Raw genomic sequence first — 27,464 nt, 5'->3', positions numbered from 1 at the left:
GGTCCTTGCCAGGGGTGGTGGGCTCGCTGGCTTGGCCTTGATGCCGAGTGACTGCCATCAGAAATTGAAGCGAGTTGAGACAAGGAGTCCTGCGAATCCTCTGCTTTGCTCTTGTATTAACAAGTGTGCATTTTAATTTTTTTGTTGTTGTTTTTTCCAGCCCCAGCAGCAGCAAGTGGCCACGCAGCAGTTGGCCTTTCAGCAGCAGCTCTTACAGATGCAGCAGTTGCAGCAGCAGCACCTCCTGTCTCTGCAGCGTCAGGGGCTGCTGACGATCCAGCCCGGGCAGCCGACTCTGCCTCTGCAACCCCTTGCACAAGGTAGGTGAGAGGTTTGGGTGGCAGAGCCAGGGCAAGGGTGCACGCTCACACAGAATTGTCACGTGGGGGGAGGGAGAGAAAGAGCTCACAGGCTCATAAAATAAGCACAGAAAGATTCCGCCGGGCAGGGTGGGCATTGTGAAGGTATTTTTTGAGAAGGGCGGTGCTGCAATCCTGGGCTGCTCTGGCTGGCAGGGTGCAGAGGGCTTGGAGTTCATGTGCAGTTTGCACAGCTGTAGCTGGCCTGGCAGACTCAGCGCTTCTGGTCGTGCTCATCTGGGCTCAGAATCCTTCACAGGAGGAGTCTTTATAGTCTTTATTGATTCCTGGTGCTGGCTTCATGGCTAAGGGTGTGTGAGAGCAGCTTTTCCTTTCCCAGATGTGTTGATTGGGCCTTCCTGGTCCCAGCCTAGCCATGAGCTGGCACAGAGCAGCTCTGACCCACAGGCTGGGGAGCTCTGAGTGCCTTTGACTCTGGCTGCCAGGGAGAGGCGACAGGGCTGCTCTCCCCAGCCTTTGTGTCACTGCCTCGGTGCTTCTGTTCCTTCCTCCACACTGAGGCAAATTGGGATTAACTCCATTTAATTCTAATGGTGTTATTGACAATTAGATCCTCCTACGTCTTTATTCAGTCCTGCACTCTGCAAGAAGTTACTGCTTTGCTGAAATCCCAATTTATTTTATTTTTTTAAGACATTGATACACTGAAAGCACTACTTAAATCCACAATACTTTTGACAGTGATTATAACCTAGGGTTTTTATTCTCTCTTTTTCTTTTTTGGCTTAAATTAATTATTTTACTTTTTAAACTGGGTTTGTCTGTAAGCCGTGGGACAGTTCAACAGACTTGCCTGAGCTCTGGCTGCTGTGGTTAGACCAGACTCTTTGGAGTTGGCATGGCTCAGGCATGCCATGGCATCAACCGTGATGCTGGTATTTCTGAATAATCCTGCCTTCTCCTTCCCTTGCCCCATAATAAATTTGAACATTCACCTTTATGGCTTGAGTCAGCCCAGCTTGAATGATTTGGGATCTTGAAAGCAGCCTTAGGGTTGTTCTTAGTTTCTAAATCATGCAATGAATTTACATTCAACTCTGTTCACTTAAATGGAGGGGAAGAGACGAAATTGCTTCTGTTCTTCACCCTCCTTTTTTTTCTGTGTACATAGCTGTGAAAAAGGAGAGTGAGGTGGCTGGTGAATATTAACTTATATGGATAAACAGAGGCCAAACTGGGGAGTGGAGTCTGCTTTGCTGTGTGGCTGACATGCTTTATTTAGGCTTATTTTTACCAGACCCAGGAAGGTATTTAAGCCCTTAACTCCTCTGTTGGGAAGCTGAGCTTTTGGGGGCCTGACCCCTGACTCCCCAGGTCTCAGTTCAACTTCCCAGCGTCCCAAAACTGGATGCCTGCTGTAAAGCAGCACTGTGCAGGAGTTGGAGGCTGATCCATGGGAAGGTGGTGCCCAGCTGGGAGCTGCAGAATCAGGCTTGGGGCAGTACCTGGTCAGTCACCATCGATGCAGAGTGATGGGGAGAAGGTGTGAAATGAGTCCAGGAAAAAAGGGCACGTAGATGAAATGCCATTTATGCTTGCAAGATGTTGTAACGTGCATTAATTACGCCTCAGATTTATTGTTGGAAGCATCCCGGGCTGTTCCCACACACCCACCGGACTCAAGCTTCAACCTTGCTAATTTTTCCCACAGCTCCTATACCATTAAGTTGGCTCAGTAAGGTTCATTGTATAGTCCATCAGTTAAGCTGTCCAAAGGAGGGCAATTGGGCAGTGACAAGACACGCTCATGTGTAATGTGAAAGAAATGAATGTGGTGATGCATGAAGTGTAATCTGTGCGGTAACACATCGGAGACACCAGTAGGTAATTCAGCCGTCGTGGCATTGATTGATATGGTTAGCAGGGAAGTGTAACTATTAGTCCTCACCCAGGAGCGTATTTAAAGCCTGAGGGGTGCTGACTTGCACGCCAGAGACGACACAAACATAAGCACAGAGGGCTGGTTCTGGCAGGGAAATGAGCTGCGAGCGTTGGGGGTGGCAGGAGCCAGCAAGAAAGAGGGACTTGAGACTCGAGGCAGGTTGCAATCCAGCACGATATTTTATTCCTTTTTATCACAGAGACGATGGCTTAAAACTGATGTCATTATGAGGTTTAAATCAACTTTCTGCTTGCTTGAACATGGTCACCTGGGTATGGAGGTACAAGGACACAAAGAGGTTGAGCAACTCTGTTTGTCTTTGAGCCGGTGATACCTGGGGTTGGGAAATTGAGTTCCGTGAGCAGTAATCTGTCAACTGTCCTCACAACATACATTTTTTAAACCTGTGCCTACATTTTCTTTCATAATCAAGAGGACTAGTTGTCCTGAAAAATGCAATGAAGAGCCAGGGCTATAGTTTAAAGTAATTGGTAATGGACACTTCTTATTTAAAAAAAAAATTACATCTCTCATGCCCTTTTGTTTCCAGAACAGTTTGCAAGACTGAGACAAATACTGTAAATGTGTGCATAGAAAAAATAAAATAATCCCTCTCGTAAATGTAGCTGTGAATTCAGTTAAAAACATTTTGCTTTTATTCTTAAGTATCTGTAATAGTAATAAATGTTTCCAAGGAGAGAATGCTGCTTCATAAGTGACATTTTCGTTATGTTTTCAGAACTAATAGATTGTTTAAATCTGTATTTTAGTTTCATTTTAGTTTTTAGTGCTCCCCTATTGTCTTAAATAAAATAGCACATCCTTTAATGTTATATTTGTGTAATCTTTTCTGCTTAGTATTTAGACACTTCTATAATCTAGATTTTACATCTGTACATAGCAGCAGTTTTAAAATAAACCCCATTTCAGCAGTGTTCTGAGCTGCGAGAGTGAGATTTTCAGTATCTTCTAAATGAAACTGCAAATCACACTTCAGATCACCAGTGATTGAAAATAATAGGACTGAGACATCCAGGTGCCTGATTGCTCCTATAGATTTGGCAGTTCCAGGTCTGAATCCCATTCCTGGTCCGTAGGAAGTTACAGGGATCCCGGGTAATTGCAGTGCAGTTCTGGGAATCTGACTTGAAATTTAGCTCTCACTGCTAAAATGAGACTGTTAAATGGTAAATTGCATAATTTATTGCGAGTGGTCGTGGATCTATTTTACTTGATTTTGCCATTTGTTCTATTATTTTATTTAACCATTTCACTGGATGAATGATGAGCATACCTTTCAGCTTCCCAGTTTGACAGGCTAGTCAGGAATTCTCTCCAGAATTATTCTAAAGGAACTAAATTTAGGGCAGGAGAAGAGAGGCTATTTTTAATTTTATTTTATTAATCAGGCGATGTAATCAATTTTTGGCAAGGGATTGCATGCAGACATGTATGACATCACAGTTAGCTCTTTAAATTAATGTCACCCAGCCTAAAATCCTTACTACCTCCAGCATTTTCCCCCACACAACTGGGTATATTTTATTTTTCCTTCCATCTGTGGTATAGTTGTTATTAGTACTAATGAGAGTTACACTTGGATGGGAAGTTAGATGAAACACTTTCACTTTTAGAGGCATAAATATCATGTGTGTGTCTGTTTTAGTGGCTGTAACATTTTCAGGCTTTTCATTGGGAGAAAGCTTTGGTAGATCCAGAAGTGGAGAAAAGTGGAGAACAGGGAGAGGAGAGTGGATGCTAGCTTGTGTTTAATTAAAAACCTACAGAAATCCAGATAATTAAAAAAAAAAAAAAAGTGAAAAAACGCCAGTTATTTTCTCCCTTTTTGCTTATTCTGGAAAATAAAAATAGGTGTCGGCTCATATGTTCTCATATCAATATGTTATCATCAACAGACAAGTCTATTCACTATTGTTTCAACTGAGTAAACAGTGTGTAAGGGTCAGCCCTGCTCACAGGTAATTGTTAGTGCGCAGACAGTCCTGTCAAGCGTGTTAGCTAAAAATACATCCCACACTGTCACTTTGCAAGGTGTTTGAAAATAATAGCCCCCACACAGCAAAACAGGACACGGGCTTGTGTACTGACCTTTTTCTTTGTTTAATTTGCTCTGAGGTTTAATTCCAGGGGACAAGTAATAATTGAATATGTCTAATAACTAAATGCTCATTTGGGACAAAATCCATCAAAATATAATTGGCATTTGGGGCTGATGAAAGGAAAATGACGTGGCTTTAGAGAAACGGATGTGTCCTAAGAATATCTGATCACTTAATGTATAAATTGAAGCCTCTTCCCTAATATATATTAATTGCAGATACTTAAGGATTTCAGCATTTTTTTGTGGCGAACCGTTACCGGAGACCAACTGTTTTTGTTAATGCTACTCTGGGAAAGGCGGGGAAGGTTATTGGTCTGTCGTGCAATAATTTACTCCTCTTTGATATGCAAACGATCCACGGTGAATATAAAAAAATCCTATCAGACTCATTTCACAGTTCTTAACCACTTAGATTCTCTGGAGTCTATCGCCTCATTAGACCAGTGCTCTCCAAAGCTAGCATAATTAAAATCTTTAACAGTTTAGCAAAGTAAAGATGTTTGGCTGATCACGTTGAGATGATTATCTATCCATTGTATTCTAAATGACAAAAATAAATTAAATTTAGACCTTGGCATTTTTTATTATGTGTTTCAAATGAATATAATGCATACTGCCTTATTTTTTTTTTTTTATTTCAATACCTTAGGTTGGGTGAAGTACATGCCTCTGAGAGCAGCTGCTGTACACTCAGAAAATGGCAGGTTTCCTTAGGATAGCTCCAGAGCTACAGCATGGTGAAACAATGAACAGTCACCCAAACGATGAGCTGGAAGCACACTGATGAGAAACCTCTTTAAAAACACACAGACACTGGCTTATTATTATTATTTTTTTTCCCTGAATATTTGAGTGACGTGTCTCTACTGCTAATTTTTTCCCATGGCCTTCTCTGAAAGAGCACTGAAATAGTCTGCAGTGAGAGAAACTTGACTTGTTGTATCATGTCACAAACATCAGCTTTATCCAAAAGCATGATCTCAGCGTGAGCACATGGTTCACCTTCCATTTGGCCCATTGGAGTTTGCAGTTTTCACTTGCATTAGTTACTGAATGTTGTCTCCCTAACCCTGGTGTCCACTTGGGGACATTTAAAAAAATAGAGTTTTTTATTATTATTTTTTTTGAAGCTTATTTTCTGTTTTCATTTTACTTTTGAATGGCTCATTAGCATCGATCTAAGAAATGACAGTAATAATAGTGTTACTTGTATAGAAAGTTATACAGTTTTTCGGTAGACACATCCATCAATTAAGTGAGCAGTTCGAGAAACCAAAATTAATGAGAAAGATAGGTGTGTTAATGAAATAATCATAGTATAATCAATTTGACTGTTAAAATTTGAAAAGCATTTCAGGAAGACAATATGAATTCATAATTTACGTCTAAAAGTGATTAATAAAAACTGTATTTAATAACAAAGCTATTTGTCATCATTTAAAACTTAAGCACAAAATTAGTCATGTTGTGGTTCATGTTGTCATAATAATAAAGCTGAGTATTTTTTTTCCTAAGACCTTCCTTGTTTTTAATAACAGGTTTGAAAGTAGTCACTTTCCAAAAAAAAAAAAAAAAAAGGCAAAAGAAATTGTGGAAAAATAAAGGAATTGAATTTTGTAACTGAACATAGAGTAGCCAGTGGCTACCTTTACTGTCAGCTTTGCTGTGGGGGTGATTTTTGCCCAAACAGGGACTCTGAAAATGGGCCTTTGGTCTAAAAATTACAAAAAATTACAATATTTAACATGGTGTTTGCTATCGGTGTGGTGTTGTGTGGATCCCTCTGCCCCACAGCCTGGATTTTGCATTCCATGAGTATTGCAGGTGTCACACCAGAGCGTAGCAGAGTCGTGCAGTGCAGTATTAGCATTTAGTTATTAAAAAAAAAAAAAATACATGCGCAAAAACACACAGAGGCAAAACTAACACTAGGCTTTGTTTACTGACTCTTTGATTTAATTACTGTTTGAAGACGGCCGAATTAGCTGTTAATTGATTTAATTATCCAATTTGTTTGTTTCAGGCATGATTCCAACAGAGCTGCAGCAGCTCTGGAAGGAAGTGACAGGCTCGCACACAGCGGAGGAGGCAGCCAGCAACAACCACAGCAGCCTGGACCTGTCCACCACCTGCGTCTCCTCCTCCGCGCCCTCCAAGACCTCCTTAATCATCAACCCACACGCCTCAACTAATGGACAGCTATCAGTCCACACTCCTAAACGGGAGAGGTAGGTGCCTGCAGGTTTTCCACCCTGAGCATCTGGGAGCAGCGTCCCGGAGCGATGGCGAAACGCTCGGGAGCGGTGGCCAAGCGCCTTGGCCTCAGTTTTGTCCTCCACATCTCGCTCTGTCTGGTGTTGGCGTGGTTGAATAGAGTCTCCACTGGGCAGAATATGCTCCTTTTGTTCAGATCTTTATGGCTTGTTAATTGGATCAATGTGGGCACAATTAGCTAATTAGAAGTGCATTGGATAAGCGTATTGGGAAGTGTGAAGAAGCTGGGGGTTTTTTTGAGTTTTGCATCACAGGTGGTGGTAGTCTTGTTGTGCTTTGGGTTTACAGGCTGGAGGGAGCAAGAATATGTGTTGGTCAGTACAGTCCCCATTTTTCTACCAAATTCCGGTGCCCTATCTCATCTAACATATTTGCCTTTTTGTACTCTGTTTTCTCTGCTTTCACAAGACACGGTAGGCTTGAGTTCACCAGGTTTCTCTAAAACAAAGTGGCTTTTTTTCTTTTTTTTAAACCGCTGATAAAATTAGCTAACTGGTGTTGTTTGGCTTTTAAAAGTGTGAGTTAATTTATACTTGCTCGGCTTGCATTGTTAAGAGAAATGGCTTAAATCAGGGGTTGTCTGTTGACGTGCTTCTCGGCGCGGGCTCTGCTTTATTCCAGAGGATGCTTTATTGCAGGTTTGTTTCTTTACACCCCCAGATTTCACTGAGGCGTGTCTAACAACGTAACTTTTGCTTCTGGGGAGATAGACAGGCCCAGGCGCCGGGGCCGTGGGTGCCAGCGCCGGCTGCAGCCTCGGCGTCACTGCTGGAGGAGGAGGAGGAGGAGGAGGAGGAAGGGTCTCGAGGAGTGGGCGCAGTGGGGAGGGCAGTGCTCCTTTGCATTCAGGAGAGTCCCTTTGCCCATCTAGAAATGTAACAGCAGACACTAGTGAAAGCTGGATTTTATGGAAACTGATGGCTTTGTCTTTCCATCCTCCTTTCATTCATTAGAAAGAGGATAATGGAATTTTTAAGCCATAGAGTTTGTATTTCTGGTGGTCTGAAAGTAGATTGATAGGGAAGCTATATAAATACCTCTTGTATCTCTCTGATATTAAGAAAATAGTGCTGCTGGGAATAGAAAGATTTTAAAGGAGAGCACACCCACTGTTGGAAGAAGAGCTGTGTGTGTAAGGCATCCTTTATATACCCATTGCAAGGACGTGTGTGGGAACATCAGTGAATATGTTTATAATGCATGTAAGTGCCAAGGACGTGGTTTTCATGAAGACTTACATGGGATACTAAAAAAGATTTGATGTTTATTAAACAATTAATTCCCTTTTTGCTGCATGTAGAACTGAACAAGATGGGTTTATGGCTTTCCAATAAATTTTTAATCTATGTTTTTCTTACCAAGTATATAAAGTAAAATCCCATGTAGCAAGATGGATCCTCTTTCACTGAAGGGAGGCATGTGCTGCGTGCTAATGGCATAAACCAGGAAACAGATTCAGTTCAGTTTGAAATGCAGTGGAAATACAGGAATCTGTTCTGAAGTAAGAATTTACTCTGCGTTTAGTATTGAGCAGACCTGGATATCCATGTGTCTGAGTCCTGTAATTGTGGCCTGGAGGCAGTTGGGTTCTACAGACAAGGTGATACACATGCTTTTATTAGTAAAGTTCCAGATTAATTAGGAAGGCATAAACATGCCATGGTATTGTTTGAGGTTGTCTTAGTTAAGAAGACTAAATCCTCAGTACTGGAATCAATACCTGTGTTATTAAGCTTGCCTTATACTTTTCTTGCATATCTGTTGAATTCTCTGAAATATCAAAATACAAAATAAGTATATTTAGGAATACAAATAAGAGGGCTACAGACTTTGCTTTGTCCTGCCTCTCTTTGGTACATGGAGGCTTTATGCCATCCATTTGCTGCAGTGATTGAATTACATGTTTATCCATAAGTAAAGCAGGAGACTACAGGCAGGAGAATGCCTCCTGATGCACTCAGGGATTTTGTTGCAGTCTCATCAGGCACCGTGGTGCCTGCCTGGATTTCATGTGACACAGAAACTCCTCTTGGTGAGATATTTTGCAGTGGTTTCATTTAATTTATCTACAGGCAGGGAGTTCAGGGTGGGGAGTGAGCAGAGAGGGAAGAGTTGCTGTGCTGTGCCATCACATGTATGTTTGAAAGCTCACAGAAGTGAAATTTTAGTGGGCTTGCAAAAGAGAGCACAGGCACAAGCAGGAGGTTAGTAATTTTTTGGTTGCAAAAGTTAAGACTAGATAAATCATGGGTCTGATGGGAGGATGAGTTTGCTGGACTTAGAGTTAAATCCATGTATGTTCTTTTACACATCTGCTTCACCACAACAAATCTAAGGAGACTTTTGGAGGCAGTCCCTGGCTCAGGTCAGATGGGGCTGTGGGAAGGGCTCACTAGGGAAGGAATCAGCCCTTGCACCTCCCAACACATAAGTCACAGCCTGGGCTGGCCAGGGAGGGTTTTTGACTTGTGGATTTCCCCTCCTTCCTGCACTTTCTGTGCTAAACTTATGTTAGCTCTGATCTGATACAAGCAAGAGCTATTTATTTAGATTTAACCAACAATAAAAAGCACATAGTAAAATCTGTAAGTGTCCTAAAAGTTAAGCACAGCCACATCATAACGACTGCCCAGCAGCCATAAATAATCATATACAGGTAACATTAACTTTTAGGGTGTGCTGTAAAGCTGTTTTCAACCCCTTTCTCTTGGGCTTTTGAGAAGGAGTGTGGGCTGCAGGAGGCAGGTTGGTTATGTGGGAGTTACTATCATCACTGTCATCTCTGGCACATGTCACTTGGATAGTTCAGGCTGTGTTTAGGGGGTTCCTGATCCCACAGGTCAGGTTGTAAGGCTGCTCCAGACCTGCGAGACAGGAGGCACCTGTGTTAGAATCAGCAGGCAAGCACAGATCTGCTCTGTATCTTGGGTAAAAACACATTCTGGTTATAAACAAGGGGTTTAAAATAGCAGGAGCAGTAGTCATTGGCTGCCTGGCGTGCCCACGCGTCGCCGTGCCGCCAGCCCAGACTGGGGCTCTGCACAGGCTGCAGGGACACAGCTCTGGTGATGCTGGTGACACTGCCCACCCTGGGGCTGCTGTCCTTGGGGCCCAGTGACAGCAAAATTTCTCCTTTGTGACTAAAAAGCAAAGAGCAGGTAGATGGCCAGAGTCACTCGGGACATCCAAAAAGCAAAAATAGGTTCAAGAGCAGGAGGCACCCTCCCTCCTGGGGCAGGGAACACCGTGGTGCTGCACTTGGATTCTGCATGCTCTGTGTGTATGGCTTCCCTGGGAATGAAACAGTTCCAGCTATAAATAATGGGTTAATGCTTTCATTCATTTGGGCTTTAAATGTATATTACATCTATGCTTTTGTCCCACATTTCGCCCAGTTTCTGTAAGTAGCAGCAGCAGCAGCTCTGGGGTTTGGTGCACAGCAATCTGTTAAGGAGATAAATAATCTGCTTTGGCATGACACTCCTACTCTCCTCTTTAATTTGTCTTACACAAGGAAAATTATAATTAAATCATTCAGGGTAAACCCTTGAGTGTAGAGAAGGAAAAAACACACTTTGGTAAAGATTGCCAATAGAGACCAACTTCCCTGTTGTGCCGTGCAGAGACATTTATCAATATTCAGCACTATTAAAGAGGGAACATTTCGTGTGATTTGTGAGGCGGATGCCAAAGCTCAAATCAAGGCTTGTTAAGATCCTTTCCCCATGCAATCATGGGCATTCAGCATCATTAGAATTCAGCACTGACTGTGTGTTTCATGCTTTGATTTTACTCAGACAATTTAATAATGTTTATTGTGCTGATTATATATATAAATTCACTCAATGCAATAAACATACCTCAGTCATCAGTACCCTAAGGGAAATATTTAGTTATAGATACTTGTATTCATTCAGGATAAGGGAAAGTGAGACCATCAACCAGCATGCAAACCTCTCATCATCTTATCAGCATTTGAGTTTCTTCAGTAACAAGCAGTTTTTCTCTACACAAGTAAATAAATAAATAAATAACAGGAGCCAGTTAAGTACATCTGCTGTGCTTAGAAATGTCAGGGACAGTACCCACTTTCCATCTTGTTCCACTGCATCTTACTTGGGAGAAACTTGATTATTTTCTTAAGAAAAGCACCAAAACAAAGCAGGGGGATGCCTGTTCACTTCAAGTGGCTACTAACTGTAGAACCTGATTAACAGTGGACATCCTGAAAGCTGCATGCTTGGGAATATTCCCCACGTGGGTAGGTTTGGGAAACCAGAACAGTGCAGAATTCATCAGTGCTTTGCAGTGGGCAGAGATTGCTCCAGTTTGGGCTTGAACTGGGAGGTCTGGGGGTGCAGTGCAGCTGTTGAACACCTTGTGCTGGTCCCATCCCTTGGTACCATCGTGCACTGACTGCATCAGAGCCAGGATAGTGCAGGCTGTACATAAACAAGTGAGTTAATGAAGGTCCAGACCTGTTAATTTATGAAGTGCATCTGTTGTTTACCAGAAGTAAGGTGAAGAGTTGCAGTTAAAGGCTTTGTGTCCAAGAGACCTTTCTCCATCTGCCAGCAGTCCCATCTCTTCCCCTCATTGCCTTTATACCCTTTCCACATAAACTTGAGTCTTGTCCTTCCACATAAGCAAGCAGCCATCTCATAGGAAAAATAGATGGGATAAACAAGGGTATTTTAAAATTGCTTTTTCTTGCCAGCATGGCAGGAGGACAGGGTCTGGAGAAGGCTCTGAAGGGAAGTGAGGAATGGCATGGCAGACCATTGATCTGCTGCTTAGGCCTAATGCTTCATGTTTTACTGTTGTTATCTTCCATGCCAGCTGATCCTCCATCAAAATCCCAAGGCCCTTAGATGAGGGCATTAGGATTCAGCACAATTAAGAATTACAGACTTGGGTCCATTATTAATGCTCGGGATGAAACAGTTCAGCCTGCAGTCCATATGCTCCCAGGGCCCCATCCTCTCTTGGCCAGCCTCTCCACTTAGTCCCTGGCATTCATTCTGCACTGGTGCCAGCATCAGATCTGCTCAGCCGTGTCAGCTCCCCTCAGTTGCACCCTACAGCTGATTTTAGTTCATTATTCTTCACCATCAGCAGAGCTGCATTGGATTAGGTTGCCTCAGATCCATTCTCCCTTAAGAAATAGGTGTTTCTGGGCCCTTTCCTCCCAAGAGGTATTTAGCTGCTCCATGTAGTCAAACCCCATAATGATCTTTGTGCTCTTACCCATGGTCTCAGCAGCTCAGGTGCCTCCATCCTTGCTGTGGAGCCAGGCTGGAGTGGGAGACTTGAGCCTGGATGGCCCAGCTCGTAATCTGATAAACAGTCCTGCTTTCCACATGGCTGCTGTCCTTCTCATTGCACCTGGAATGGCTGTGGGGCTGCTTGGGCTGTTGGTGATGGTGACACTGTGACAGCAGGGCCCCAGCCTGGCCATCTCCATTTACTCTGTGCAGTACAGCCCAAAGTGTCCTAGTGTCCGATCCCTTGGCACTCACTCCCCTGCCAAAGAAATGCCACCAGTTACTGAAGGCTTCCCTCTGAGTCACTCTTCTGTAATCAGCTTTGAAAAAACACCGGCTGTGACTCAGACCTGGGGCTGTTAATGTTCAGTTTTGAGCCTTATCAGGCACTTTTTATTGTTCGTGCTTTTCAGATGCGGGTGTGGAGCCTCCTGTGCGTCGCCCGCACCCACCGTCTGCCACGGTGCTAAATCAGTTGTACAATTCCACTTGCTCCTCACTCTGCCCAGGAGTTCCTTTATCAGCTTCTCAGGGAATTCCTGCACTGAGCTAAAAGCAGCTTATTTTACTTGCTTTTCCCGAGGAAAGATGCTAAGTTAACCAGCCTGTGAATGTTTGATGTGGCCCCTGGCTGGAGGAGGGTGCTGGGTTTGATGCTTGGGAAGCTGCCCCAGCATCAGGGAGCTCCTGCACGCCAGCGTTTCACTTCTCTCTGGTCCTGTGTAATAACCACCAGTTGTACAACTCCAAACACTAAGCTAATGTATCAAAAAGCACTTAAAATAGATTGGGTGAGCCTTGGCAGACGCCTAACAGAACTCTTCCAAATTTTAGCATATGTATTGTTTTATTCCTCCATCTGGCCAACAGATCATTGTTTGATATCTGAGTGCTTTGCATATCTCCTCCCTTTTCTTGCAACTGAGATACTTACACGTGCATTTAATACAGCTTAATGCTATTTTTACATACCAGAGAAATAGCTGATGGCTTTCTGTTAATTGCATGCACTTTGCAGTTAAACTTTTACTAAAACATTCCTGTCTAAATACTTAAAGTCCAATGAAAATTTGTCCTCTTCTTTTATTAGAGGTGTTTATGTAGTACTCTTAAAAAGGGACCTGGTTTTCGTTTACTGCACTGTGGATTTCTGTTTCTTTTTATTTCCTCCTATGTGCAAGTTGTCCTTTCTCAGAATTTGGTCAGGTCTGATTGTCCTGAAGAGTTGAGCAGGGAGCTGATAAAGAGCTGTGTTATTTTTTTAACATATATAGCACAATCTGAGAACAGAAACACCCTTGAAAGGGCAGTAGAAGTAGAGGACTTAGGTGACTTTTGTGTGACTATTTTCTGTGCTGTTCAATGAAAATGGAGCAGTTAGTATGACAGCTGTTATATCATGTTATATCGTACTGCTAAGATATTGAGCAGCATTTAAAGTAAAACTCCACCATTAAGCTATATAAACTTTATCCGTTTCACTGTGGTTTAATGGAAAAAAAATGAGTTTCTCAATAAAATGACATCATTTTTCCCAGGTTGTAATGTTCACTTTACAACTGTTTTTCTTTAATTCAATTTGTTTTACTTTACTTTTTCTTGGCATCTTTTTTTTTCTTGCAGTTTGGAGAGGGGGAAATCTCTTTTTGTAGAGCAGCTAGGTACTGCTCAAACCTCCTTTCCCTTCTCCTTGCTCCCTCAACATCTTGTGCTAATCTGGAGCCCTATTTTTGTCAGGCAGACATGGTTGTATTTTCGAAGTAGTGAGATGCACATTTAAATTTGGTAATCGGGATTTGTGGCTCTACCTGCTGCACAGTGAGGGGTGGGGGAAGGAGCCAAAGGAAAATTCATATTGCATTGCTTTCTGCTGGAGCAACATTTGTAAAATGCCATGGGGTGTTTTTCTGTATAACTGGTAGTGGTAAGGTAGGAGGCCTGTAATGTCTTCTGTGTGATCGGGAAAACATATGTATATTATAAAGTAGGTTCTTGTCATTAAAAGGATGGTATAAGCCCAGGCAGGGAAACTGCTAATATGTGTTACAGCTTGTCATTTTGGGCTGCATGAATAAAGAGGAGAGCTATTCCTTTGGGAGATGATCTCGGGAACTGAGCAACAGATCCGCTAGCCAGCAAATTCTTTTTAACTGTAATTTTCCTTTTTGTGTATACTCAAAAATAACATCGCGATGGGCCCTTAAATACCATTTCATACACAGAGCACAATTTCCACAGCACAGGTGGTGCTAATATAGGACAGTCCCCTAGGCACTTGTCGCCAGGAGTTGTACAGCTTGTTCAGTGTCTGCATCCATATGGCAATCTGTCCCATTCATAGAAAGACATTGTAGCTGTGCCTGTGGGTGCTGTGGTCAATGTAGTGTAAAAAGTAGATTTTAACTCTCGGCAGCCTATGTTCTGCTGTTTGTTTTATTGTAGAATCCAATTTATAACATGGGGGAAGAAAAATCAGCTCAGAGCAAATTCCAGAACAATCTGGCTGGCTGGGGTTTGTGTTTATTCTTGGAGCGCATGGTTAATCAGCAGGTGCACAGCCCTGCGCTCCGCGCGCTCTAATGAACAGTTTACAGGAAGTCTTGCTCGGAAGAAACATTTTCCTTGTTGTTTATACTGTGAATTAACTCAGAAGTTGCAAAGCTGTAAACGATGTTAGCTGGCCATGTATGTCATGCAAGTCTGTTCTGTACTTCTTGTCTTTTTCTGGCTTTCTTTCCAGCTGTTGCCTGGTTTTCCCTGGGTGTGGGATGCTCAGACAGGATGCTGAGCTTCTCTGTGTTCTGAGAGGGGCAAATCATGGCACAGAGGCCCTCCCAAAAAGCAGGGTGAAGCTCTAGTGTTGCCCAGATCTAGCTGCATGAATGTGATTTGTGGCTGCTCTGATACCTATCAGTCCAATGCCAAGTGTTGTTCTGTTTTAGTGGGACTATTTGTTATCCCTGTTAGTAAACACAAACAAATAGACCGCCTAGCACCTGCAGCAGCATATGATATTTACACTACCTGTATGATTCAGCACGCTTCCCTGGGGAAGCAGGCTTGTGTCCTCTGCATTTTAGTGCTTTTTCAAACAGCATCCTTCCAAGGGGAGAGCATGCGGCAGAGAGAATGCAGTGCTCTAGCTGTAGTTCTCCCTTGGAATCATTATTTATCTTAATTATATTTTTATAAACATTTCCCCAAGGGCACTTTGCTGCTGCTGCAGGGGTGTGGGGTGGGCGAAGGCCCCCCCAGCGAGCTGCCAGGCTGTATGTGATGTGACAGTCACCTTCTGCGCAGGTTTTGTTGTGCCTGTGGGACAGGGGTGAAAAATACTGACGTGAATAATCCCTGTTAATCATATTTGTTGACGTATCACCGGTTTATATAAGAGTGGAAGACTTGCCTCAACTCTAAATGAAACAGAATAGAATTTTGTTGAACAAGTACAGATCTTGTTTCTCAGTGTTTTCTTTTACTATAAATTCGAATGTTACAACAGAATATAAATTACAGTAAAATAAGGTTGGCAAACAGGATCTTTTTACAAAGTATGTATGTTCGTTGGTAATTTTACACCTCCATCTTGGTGAAGTCCAAGGTCTAATCCTGTGTTTTTATACTTGTGTGTGTTCTTAAAAGGGTTGCTGAATTAGGGCCAAAGCTTTGCCATTGCCACCTCCCTCTGCCATGCGAATTGGGTGTGTTAAAGGGATGGAATTGCTGTGCTAAGAGTCAGTGTTAAAAAAAAAAAAAAAACTGAAAAAAAAAAAACCTGCAGAACATCCCCCCAGCCCCAAAAAACCCAAGAAAGTTGTTGGATCACATTTTTTTCCTAATTAAACTAAGATACTGAATCAATCCGTTTTAATCTGAATAAATTAGGAGACTGTTCAGAGAGGAATAAAATGAGATTTAGCAGGGATAAGTAGAAAGTAGCCCAGCTAGGAAATCAAAATTCCAAACTGTGAGTTTGACATGACACGTCAGCTGCTCAGCATCGGTTGTGTGGGAAATGGCTGAGGCATAATCGGGGTTGAGAAATTAAGGTGGGACACTCTGTGCCATGTCTTAGTCAAAAAGGTAAATGCAGTCATGGGAGGCATAAACATGCATGTTGCATCCGAGTCCTTTTTTTTTTTTTTCCTGTTCTGCTTTATGCAGAACCAGTTAAACCACATTGAGTGTGATGTACAGTTGGCCACTCTCTTGCAGAAAGGATAAAGGGAAGCTGGAGCAAATATAGAGGAGAGCAGCTAGGATGATAAAGGAGTTGGAGGGAATAGGCTATGAAGACAGATTAGAGGGAATTAAAGATCTACACCCTGGAAAAATAGAGGGTCTAGGAGGATATGATTATGGTATGTAAGTACATGAAGTGATGCTACAAAGAAGAAGAAGGAAAAAATTGTTCTCATTAGTTAGCAGTGCTGGAATTTAAAATCCAGCATTTCAAATCGTGTGTGTCTGGGTATATTTGATGTACTTTTCACCACAGTACCTAGGCACAAGGTTGAAATAAAAAATCAAGAGTTTTAAATCATAGAGAAACTCGTTAATTCAAATGCAGGAGTGGAATTTGTACCGGAGATAAGTGATGGATTTTTTGCAATGGGCATTTCTTTTAAATGCTCTAGAAATACATTTAATTTCTCCAAGGAAGGGATGTAGGGCAGTGACTGTCCAGGCCCTGTGGCAGTTTTCCTGCAGGGCTGGAAGAGGGGCTGCCACTAGAAGGAGGATGTGTTAGAGTGCTGGAGAGTCATAACGTTGATTAATAATCCAAACCATCAGTGGATAGATCAAAACCAGAAGATGATGCTTATAATTATCCAGTCTGGTTCTGCTCTTTGCAGTGAGGGTGGGGGTAGAAGGGAAAGGGGAATGTCAGCCAGATTTTGTCTTAGTCTTGCTGCAGATTCTGCAGTGTTCTCCTTGCAGAATGGGGATTTAGGGAATAGTTCCACAAGAGGGATAAATGGGGAGCAGTGATTTGGGGTGCAGAGGTGGCCTTGTGTTAGAACAGCACTGCTGTTTTCCTTCTTACCCTACAGGAGTACTCAAGTTAGTGCACACTGACTAGAAGAGAGGATTTCAGCCTGTGGGCAGCAGTTTTAACTTGATTTGTCTTAAATTGGTGTAGTCATTTAAAATGTAATATAACCTCTTGTTACTTCCAATAGGGCTTGATGTAAAACATGAGCTGCTTCTAGTCCTAGGTCTGGACGTGGACTAAAGTAGTGAGGAAGAGGAGAAGTGCTCCTCTAAAAAGCATCCAAAAATCTGCAAGCCAGTTGTAGAAAGAACTGTCACTGACCACTTACATCAAATTCCAGCTCTCCTGCATGCCCATGACCTTCTGTTAAGCTTTATCCAGTGATAAGCATCACCCTGCCCAGACAGCCCCCTGTTTAGATCATGTATCTGCTTCCTGGGCCATTCCTGAGGCTTGGACAGGAGCATGAGTATCTAGAAGTTTTATTTATTGGTTGGGGTTTTCTTTAATTCACAGTTTAGAGAGGAAAAAGGTGCTGTACCACCTTACTAAGAATTTGAAGGGATTTTCACCAGTGAAAGGAACTTCACTGCAAAACACATCTTTGCATCTGTCTTCAGTTGATTCTCTCATGAAGGCAGGAACTTGCACTTGAGTACAGTTTGTACAATGATTTAATCATTTCTTCTTCCGTTTCATTTTAAAATCAGTTACAGTGAGTGTTTCTGACTCAGAAAATTGTGACTTTTTCGGCAGCCTTTTCCTTTTGTTGCCTTCTGATGAGCTTTAGAGCTCACCAGGCAGCCACAACTCTGGGAGAGCCGTGCTGCTTCCCAGTTGTGTGTCTCCTTCTCCTGTACAGGACCAAAATTGTGACATTTTGCCTCAATGGCTGTGCCATTTAAATCAGAGAGAGGGGGAATGTGGTGTGAGACAGAGCCCCATGCTCCTGCCTGGGCTGTACACAGATATCAATTTCATGGCAGCTGGCAACGATGAGGTCACTTCCCAATGACCCTGAGGAATAAAGTAAAATTAAAAAGGCAGTTCTGCACTTTCTGAGGGTGCTGTACTCCAGCTCCTTGCAGGAGGAAGGCAGGAGACGTGGTATTGATTTTTCAGCGTGCAGGTGGCTCAGGCATGTTCTGAGCTCTGTTAGAACGTGAGCAGATGCTTCATAAATGTAACAGAAAGTCAGGGATGCTTCTCTACATCACTGACTTCCCCCAGTGTTTTGGCAGAGATCATTGGCCCAAGCAGATGTGGAAGAAAGAGAGTGGAATTATGAAGTATGTCAGCATCATGAATATTTAAAATATGGTCCACTGTGTGGCAGAAGCACAGACACTGAGGCTTCTGCTTAGCTGGATTTTATATCTACCCATGACTTCTTAGCCAGTGGGTGTACAAGCACAGTTCCCAGTGGTTAATAAGTGGGGGTTGAATGAAACCATTTAAAGAACATGGGGAGCTTTCATGGCAGGGTTTTGGTCACTGCTTCCCCCAATACCCAGCATGTTCCCATCTCACTCTGGGGTGTAATTTTTACTCTCCATCAGCACTTAGCTGTCTCTGGTGTCTCTGTCTCCTGTGCTGCTGTGTCCCAGAGTGTGGCTCTTCTAGGATGCTGTAGCACAGCAGGTGTATTCCAAAAGGTGAGTGGTGGCAGGAGTGGGCTGTGCAAGTAGTAGCTTTGACAGCCATCCTGTAGGAATGGGAGGTGAAGTTGCTACCAGATCCTCTGGAGGTCCTTGGGATTATGAGGCAATGAAGGGGAAAGAAGGAAGAAGTTAAATTTCTTCTCCTCTATCCAGCAAGCCCAGACAAGCTGTGGAAGTGCCTGTTTCCCTTCCCCTCTGTACTGGAAACAGAGCTGGAAGCAGCAGAAAATAAGTGAACACTTAGCTTTCAGTCTCGTGCATGGATTTTGTTATTCTCTTTTATATCACAAATAAGTGACTTACACAAGACATTTCACTTGCCAGAGTGTTCTGTGCTGTAGTTCGATGTAATAATGCATCACTATTGCATTATTTGGATGTAATTCTGTTGTATTAACTATTTTTTATGCAAGCACCTTAGAAAGAGAAAGAAACCCCACATTGCCTTGAATTTACGTCATTTATTCCTTCAGTACTTTGAAAATTATGTCTTGTTATAAAATGATTTCCACTAACTGGTGTTGCACCACCAGTACCCGACCATGAATATGCATTCCTGGGAAGGAGAGAGTGACAGAAACAAACACCTACTCTAATGTGTCATTAGAAATCAAACAGACCTAAAACTTGCTTCTGCTTGCCAATGCTCAGTTCTTCTAAAAGTCTGTCTCCGGCAGAGAGACCTAGGATGCATCCAGATTACAGAAGCTGTGCTTGCGTGCAGGCAAAATATCTGTGAACAATTTCAGATTATAGGTTTGCATCGTGCTCACAAAGCTGTTTATTTATGTACAGAATTAAAATCTTCTTTTTCCACCTCTGTTTGCCCAAACAAAGTGAGTGCTTAGATCAGTTCAAAAGAGTTCTCCATTCATTTCCACTAGCTGTATCCTTTGTGCGTTACATCCGCCTCTGTATAAACCCGCTGTTTGTTTTGTTTTGAGGTGCTTCTTCAGGCTCTATCAGGGAACAAGTGGCAATCTATAATATCTTCAAAAGTGGGATGGATAAAATAGCAGTAATCTGATACTGACACATAAAGGTCACCAAAAGGCACTGCTGAAACCCCCCCGAGCAGGATGGGAGTTGCTGCCTTAGGAATGGCACAGTGCCTGCAGAGAGGGCTGGTGTTTGTCTTTCAGGACTGAGGGTTTTTTTCTCTTTGAAATGTCTTATTTTTGGTAAGTTGAAGTAGTTCCTCTTCTTGGTTGAATGGCAGTGGAAGCTCTGCGTAGGTGTTAAGCGTGTTACGCGTGGCATCGTGTTAGCAAAGTGACCTTTAAAGTTCCCATTTACAGTCAGCACCAGCCTTTATGGTTATTGACAGCACGAGCCTTTGACATCCTGAGCATCATTTAGAGCTTGATATAGTCTTGGTCATTCCATCATTTTCTTTGGATACAATACCAGAGTGTCACATCCTACATAGTTTGTCTGGTCTTGTGCAAGTTTCCCTGGAAAGAAAAGAGATTTGCACTTGGATTTAAAAAATAAATACAAATCTCGGTAGGGCTCTTTCCGTTGACTTGGCCATGGCCTTTAGGCTCTCACAGAGAAACTTTAAAAATCCCTGCTGGGGGTTTAAGCCATGTGACTCCTGTTGATATTATAATGAGATTTACAGTGCTTAAAACCCATGGGGGACTGACTCCTTACTTGGCCATCACAAGTCCCAATGTGTGGGTAACATGCAGTGGGCAGATTCATACACTGCCCCTTTTTTTTTTTTTTGTTCTTCCAAACACACTGAAATCATAACTCTCATATGTAGTCTTTATGGACTTAAATGGAGTGTTAACATGAAAGCCTCCTGTCTCACCCTTTGCTGTATCCAGGTATAGAAACAGATGATAAACCCCATTATTTTCTGAATTTTCAGATGTATATAGAGGATGTTTGACCATATGCCTCTTTGGCTTGGGTGCATGGTGTTGTTCAGCCATTCTGCCTCTTCCTTAGCTGAGGAAATGCGTGGTTTAGCATTTTTAAAATTTCCTTAAATAATGCATCGGTTCCTTAGTTCTTTTAAAAACTTTACAGAGATTCTCCTCACTTGAATATTTTTTAAAAGACTGATTCAGTTAAACCAGTCTAGTATTTGTATATAGAGAAGGCCTTTGTAAGGCCCTTTACCTACTGTTTTGGTTTTTTGTTTTGTTTTTTTTTTTTTAGGAAATTACCTTGCACATATATATATTTATACTTGAAGGACTATTTGTAAACAGCCAAAAAAATTATGTTAATGAAATAATTAATTAGATTCATGTAAAACTCATAATACCTCTTCTAGTCAGTACTTTGAAAATTATTTTCTCAAAATAATTATTTTCAAAATAATTTTTTCAAAATAATTTTTAAAAACACCTTCAGTAATCTTCAAATTCTCATTGGGCTTAAAGTCAAAAGTGGCATAATCTGGGCAGGAATTTCTCTTCCAACTAGTTTGTGTTTGGGATGTCATCTCAGGAGTGTATTTACAAGGATCTGGCTACCCAGTGCATGTGAAATAATAGAGAAACACAATTTTGTCAGAGTGCACAGACAGATAATATTACAGAAGAAGAATAAACAGCATTTCCAGGTGTTTGTAAAAATAAAATGACAAAAAGTAGGCATTTATCCATAAGGTTACCTGTAATCCAGGATGAAATAAGTCATAAAAGCCACACCTAGATCCTGGTATGTGTTCATATCCTTTGTGTATGTTTGAAGTCCATAATACAGCACAGACATACTGTAGCAAAAATATTTGCCATGAAAAATACATACACGTGTGAGCATAAAATAGAGATTTCCATATTATTTTGACATTTTGATTTTAAAGTCATCTAAGGTTATGGAGATTGTTGCAAAAAATAATTCCTTTCCTTAGGAAGTTTCCATGCAGAAGTCAAATAAAGAAGATATTTTAGAATATGGTTCATCAGTGAGTGCAACAGATACATTTCCCTGAGCACCACATGGCCTGGATCAAAGCATCTCATGACTTGGATCAGTGCAGCCAAATCATTACGTATTGATTGGAATCCCGCTGAAGGATTAACCCCTTAGTGCTCATATGAATTTTTTGCTTTAACCCCGGGTTCAGTAGTTAGGAGGCTCTGTGACGTTCCTGCCCAATCTTAGGCAAGGTTAATAGCCCCCACTAACCCCTCGTGCTGAGGAATCCTTTGATTGCATGCCCCCTCTTCTTTATGGTGAATTTTGCATTTGAAAATACATCTCAAATCATCTTTCTTGGGATGTGAGGGGGCCTTATTTGTGCAGTGAAACAGCCTGTAAGAAGAAGAAAAAAAACAACCAGAAAAAACCCCAACCCAGTAAATAAATAACATGGTGGGAAAGCCAGGGCTGCAAATTTGATACTTTTCCTTTCTGTAGCCATGAGGAAAGCCTCAGGTCCAGCTGTGTTGTGGTGAAATGGGACACTGCTGTATGGAGATGACTTCTCGATGAAGTTGAGTTGTAAATATGCAATGTTCATAAATTTTTTAGCAAAATATCAAGCAGGATATTAAGCAGGTCTGTCAAATGATTTCTCCCCTGTCCGTGTTAATTTAAATTCTTTACAAACCTCTTAATTAATGAATGAAATGTAGGAGGATAGCTAAGTAAGAATGACACGTTTCACACTGCAAATGGTATTTAATTCTGTTTTGAAAAACCATGCGCAAAGAGTCAGGCGGGTACTGTGAGATGTTGGGGATGCTTCAGGATCTGGTGTTTGCTGCTCTTTAAGAGTCTTTGTGAGGATGAATTGTTACAGTACCTTCAGTTTACAGCGCTTGTTGTCTCTTCTGTTTCTCCCCTCCAGTTTATCCCACGAGGAGCACTCACACAGCCACCCGCTGTACGGACACGGCGTATGCAAATGGCCGGGCTGTGAAGCAGTATGTGAAGACTTCCAGTCCTTCCTAAAGTAAGGATGGTTTTTTTGGCACTTGCATTGTACAGAAAGCATGCCCTGAAATTTTGTGTGCTGTCACTCACCCTGGGCCTGATGCAAAGCCCATTGAAGTCAACAGAGAGCTCCCTTTCACTTCAGTGGCTTTTGGATCAGGCTCAAGAACGTTTTAACAGGGGATAGTAAATTAGCCCCATGGGGAAATTATGGTCTCGTTCAGTGTATTGCTGCAAAATAGCATTTGCAGTTCCGCAGCTTTTTTTTCTTTTACTTTATTTAAATAATTTTTAAGTTGCAGTATCGATCATGTAAATAATAAAACCTTGTTTTAACCTTGATTTCACTTTAATTTAGAAATCTAGTCTTAAATTAACTCCATAATTGAACAGAGAATTGCAGAACATCACGTGAAATTTAATTTATGTCAAATAAGTAACTAATGAACAAAGTCTACACTACTAAAAATAAACTATAATTATATTAATTGGGCCCCTGCAGTTTGCTGCAGACCTTTTCCTTGCTGCCAAAGAACACAATTTTACACGTTGCATAAACAGTGCATTATGGACTAGTGTGTGGTAGTGCGTGCATCCCGATGCAGGGAAGGACCTCAGAGCCCTAATAGCTTACACATGGCTGCTCCACAACTAAACCATCAACCTCACCCCTCTTCCCATCACAAAAGAGTTCTTTGTCTGGGTAGGACACCAGGTACACACATGCTGTGGGTGCATCCAGGTTGCTGAAGGTTAGTCCCTGGTCTTTGCTCAAGTTCTGTGGCTGGTCAGTTGTAAGATCACTAAAGACGAGCCACTCAGGCAGTGTTTGTGATTTAATTGCACAAGGGACAAACTGTTTTCCCATTTAGAGTAGTCATCTCATGAAGTTAGTCCACATAAATGCATGAGGTTCTTCAGGATGATTAAGTAGACTTGCTCCCAAAAGGTTCAGCTGTACCTGCTGTTTCTGGGTCGGTTCCCTGGATTTTTATGTGAGGGAGGGAAGGGCAAAAGCAAGCAGAGGATATTTGTTGGGTGATGTTAGATGATACAGATAGGGCTTTGCTCTCAGAGCAGAATAGACCAGTTGTGGTTCCACTGGCAAAACCCTCCTGAGCTCGTAGGAGCGGCGCTGGTCCTACTATAAACATATGTTACAAGTGAGGAATGGTACAGTAATGAGAAGGTTCTCATTACAAGAGGATTACAAAATAAGAAGGTGCTAGTCATAAATTTCCATGAAGGGTGGCCTCATTCCTTGTAATTCATCCTGTTGTTCACTTAAGTGAAATAAATGCTAATCTTGCCATACTTGCCAGCTCATTCATATTCATATGCCATACTATAGCATTTAGACCTTTAAAACAATTCTCATCATTACTGCTGTAAGTGCAAGGGAAAGGTGCTGTGCTAGCTTTAGACAGCAGAATACAGTGTGTGGTCACATATGGTCAGATTGTGCCACCTTTGCTTCCTGTGCTAGTCCTGTGTTCCATGTGAGAGCTTTCAGGAAGATTCCATAGGAATCTTGAGTGGTCTCTTTGAGGTGACCAAACATAGAAACGCAGCTCTTAATCACAAGCATGGGTAGAGGCGGGGCTGGTTTTTTATATGGTATTTTGGAGGTGTTTCAGTACACAGACCCAGTCCACCAGTTCACTTGGAGGAGATAATGTGCAGCAGTCAGTAGTTAGGGAATAGCCTGCAAACTGGCACCAGCCCAGGTTGGACTTGAAGCTGCTCCATCAGTTCTAGTTTTTTCACTATCAGTCTGGCTTTTGTCTCCATTGAAAGCTTTCAACAGAAGCATTTTGTGTGAGCTTCCTAAACTTATCACCTAAATTTTTTCATCCAAATGCTGCAGTGTCCTAAGTCTTACTGTTTAGAGTGATATTTAACCCAGAACAAATGCAGAAATGGATGTCCCTGAGCAGTGTATTGACACTGTTAAGAAGTGAGCGTTGCTTCATACTGTAGCCTTCCATGTCTCCTGTGAAGCATCTGTCCTTAAAATTATATTGCCATTTATCAGAATTCATGACTCAATGAAAAGATAACGGGTAGATGGTTGAAGTTTCTTTCTGATACTTGTGTAATCTGTGACACTCTTTTGATGGCCCCTCAAGGGAAAAGCTCTTGTTTACCAAGTGAAATACAGCCTGTGTATCGAGTATTGCTTAATTTCACTTACCTTGTGAAAATGCAAAGAGAAGTTGTGTGTGCAAAGAAGGCCTTGTATGCCAATAAAATGATTCTTCAGTTAAGGGAGAAAAAAGGACTCGCAGGTCTAAAACATGGTTCATTTCTTTTCCTCCTGAGGAAGAAATATCATAACTGTTGGTAAATCAAAACCAGAGATTTGACACTCTTCTGTGATCATTCTGTAGTGTTTGTTCCCAAGGTGAGGTACACCACAGGGCCCTTGATTTCAAAGATAAATACTGTACAAATAACGATCCTAGTTGTCTTTCACTCACAGCCAACAGGAGGATGCTTATCAGAACCAGCAGATACACGGGCTATTGTAGGCATTTATTTCCCTGTTTCTTTTTGAAATAAGTTGCAGCTCTAGCGTCGTTGTGTTGTGTTTCTGCTTTGAATCCATCAGCCATTGGTTATCATGTGATGCGGTATCAGTAGAGCTAACTGATAGCAGCAGGGGCTGCTGCTCTGCCTAATGAAACAGCAGCGCCCTGCATGCTCCAGAACACTCCCTGAGCCTAAAAACAAAAACAAGTCCGGTCTCAGGGTGGTGACCCCGTGGCCTCTGCCAGGCTGCAGGGAGCAAGGTGAGGGCTGGAGGGTGCACACGTGTCTGGCCTGTTAACCAGGACCCATCTCACAGGCGGAAAAGGAGCAATTAGTAGCACAGAGCGACTTTCCTGCAAAATTGACTATATCCTTGATTTCATTTGCATGTGTTTAAAGACCGTGGAAGATAGGAATATATACCCCTTATACAGCAAGTTGTTCAGGAAATCCCGGCTGGAGGGAGGGTGGTTTATTCAGCAGGGTAGCCAGGGCAAAAAATCCAGAAAACTGAATAGGGTTTTATTATTCCTCACCCCCTCCCTTTTTTTTCCCCCTATAATTTGATTGTGGGTTAGACGTGCTTAATCCTGGCTGTAGCATTTTTAAATCAAATATATTCTTTAAAAGAAAGGACATAGACCTTTGGCGGGATGTGGCAGTCCAGTGTTGCACTGATGCTGGTAATCTGCTTCATGTGCATTTAACTTTGATGGAACGAAGGGGAGTTTATGTGAAAGAAACTACTAAGTGCACTCTGTAATGTTTTCACAAGTGTTTTTATCATGGTAACATCTTGTTTACTTTAGTTGCCTGCCTAAAACTACTTGGAACATGTTAAGAAAACATTTCGAGAAAGCTTCTACAAAGAGGCTTTTGTTTAGCAGCAACTGTGAGACTGCTCGGCTCACAAAGGTGTTAACTTTCAACCCCTTAAGCACTTCCACATGAAATTCCAGCAACTATGTTTGTGGTTTTGGAAAAACAAAGTGTATATTAAAGAAACCAGGTATATGCTAATACATGTTGAAGTAGGCCGGAAATCATAAATTGTTTCAAAGGCATTAATTGCGCTCGTTTTGCATGGCAGAGCGTTCCGCACTGAAATCATCCGCACGGCGCGGACTTTTTAATCGCACAGGCAGCGAGGGCAGGGAAAGGCCGGGCTCCGGGTGGGTGTTTCGGGTTCCTGTAGGGCCGGCGGGACCCCCCCCGGGGCGGGGGAAGCTGCGGGATTGCGGCCCCGTCCCGTGCGGGCAGACCCGGCCGCGCCCGCCGGCAGCCGCCGGTGCCGAGCCCGGCACGCTCGGGGACGGGGCCGGTCCGTGCCGGCTCCCGCTGCTTCCACAGCCCCGAGCCACCCCCGGGCAGCGCAGGGGGCTCGGGACCCCCGCGGCGGCGGAGGCCGGGGTGGCCCAAATCCCACAGTGCCCTCTAGTGCTCCCGGGAATGCTGCTGGGAGCGGGAGAGGCACCGGGAGCATCCTCGGGAGCAGCGGCAGCCCCGACACGGCCCCGCTCCTGCCCCTCCCGGGCAGGCGAGCAGCCGGCCAGCTCCAAATAACCCCCTGAATTCCTATTTCATTATTTTTCATTGATTTTTTAAAATTATTTAATTTTTTATTCTTTATTCTATTATTTTAATTGTTTTTTTCCTATTATTTTAATTACGTATTTTGTCATGTATGTACTAACAGTCATTACCAATTGTCATTAGGTCATTATTTATTCTAATATTTTCATTTACTTCAATATTGTAACTTTATTTCTATTTTATTTTCATACATGCTTTACACACACACACACACACACACACACACACACACACACACACACATATATATATATATATATATATTAAATACTTCTGCTGATGGGATATATGTAGCAAGGTCCATCGCCTTGCATTATCTCCTTTTCTCCTCTCTTAAAGGTGCACTTAGTTTATGTTTCCCATTATAATTTCCGGTGTGTAATCAGAAAGCATTCCTTAAAAGACAGGGATCATCTTTGTTTCATACTTTTATTGACACTGTCTACCATATTACTGCGATGTCTAAATGGTAAAATTTATTATTAGCAATAGTGTCACAAAAGTCTGAGACAGCGATTTTCCTTTCAATAAAAGTAGTTAAAAACCTTTTAGAAAATCCATAATTTTGATTGCTGGTACTTCATAAATGTATAACTGGTACTTTTTAGCTGTCTCTTTAGGGAAAAATGAGTTTTATCACCTGCAGTACCTGGGTTAATGAAATTGTGTGTTGGAATTTAGCCAGAATGAAAGATGAGATCATTTGGTGGCACTAATATTGGCAACAGGTCTCATAAAAAGGTTCGACTCTTTTTAGAGAATTATCATTAGGGCTTTTTCTTTTTTTGAGCATGGGGGAGAGATTCGAGTTATTTGTCATTTTTGAAGTTTCTGTGGTTCGAAGATTTTTGTCTGCTGTA

At 42.3% G+C, this 27,464-nt stretch overlaps 1 protein-coding gene across 13 annotated transcripts in view; it reads left to right on the top strand.

The window, feature by feature from the left end:
* FOXP1 (forkhead box P1) overlaps positions 1–27,464 on the top strand; it is a 378,956-nt gene that overhangs the window by 309,596 nt on the left and 41,896 nt on the right. For all 13 annotated transcript variants that reach the window (XR_009487903.1, XM_059856810.1, XM_059856811.1 and 10 more), the window contains 3 exons: positions 161–320; positions 6,408–6,612; positions 22,394–22,498. Coding sequence is in view for 12 of the 13 variants with exons in the window: in XM_059856810.1 (XP_059712793.1) it covers positions 161–320; positions 6,408–6,612; positions 22,394–22,498 (470 nt within the window). In the remaining variant the exon portion in view is untranslated. The remainder of the gene's footprint in view (positions 1–160; positions 321–6,407; positions 6,613–22,393; positions 22,499–27,464) is intronic.

This window comes from Haemorhous mexicanus, chromosome 11 (assembly GCF_027477595.1).
Source record: "Haemorhous mexicanus isolate bHaeMex1 chromosome 11, bHaeMex1.pri, whole genome shotgun sequence".
In the NCBI taxonomy this organism is placed as follows: domain Eukaryota; kingdom Metazoa; phylum Chordata; class Aves; order Passeriformes; family Fringillidae; genus Haemorhous; species Haemorhous mexicanus.
Note: the sequence above shows the minus strand (reverse complement) of the source record. Positions and strands in the feature narration are given on the sequence as shown.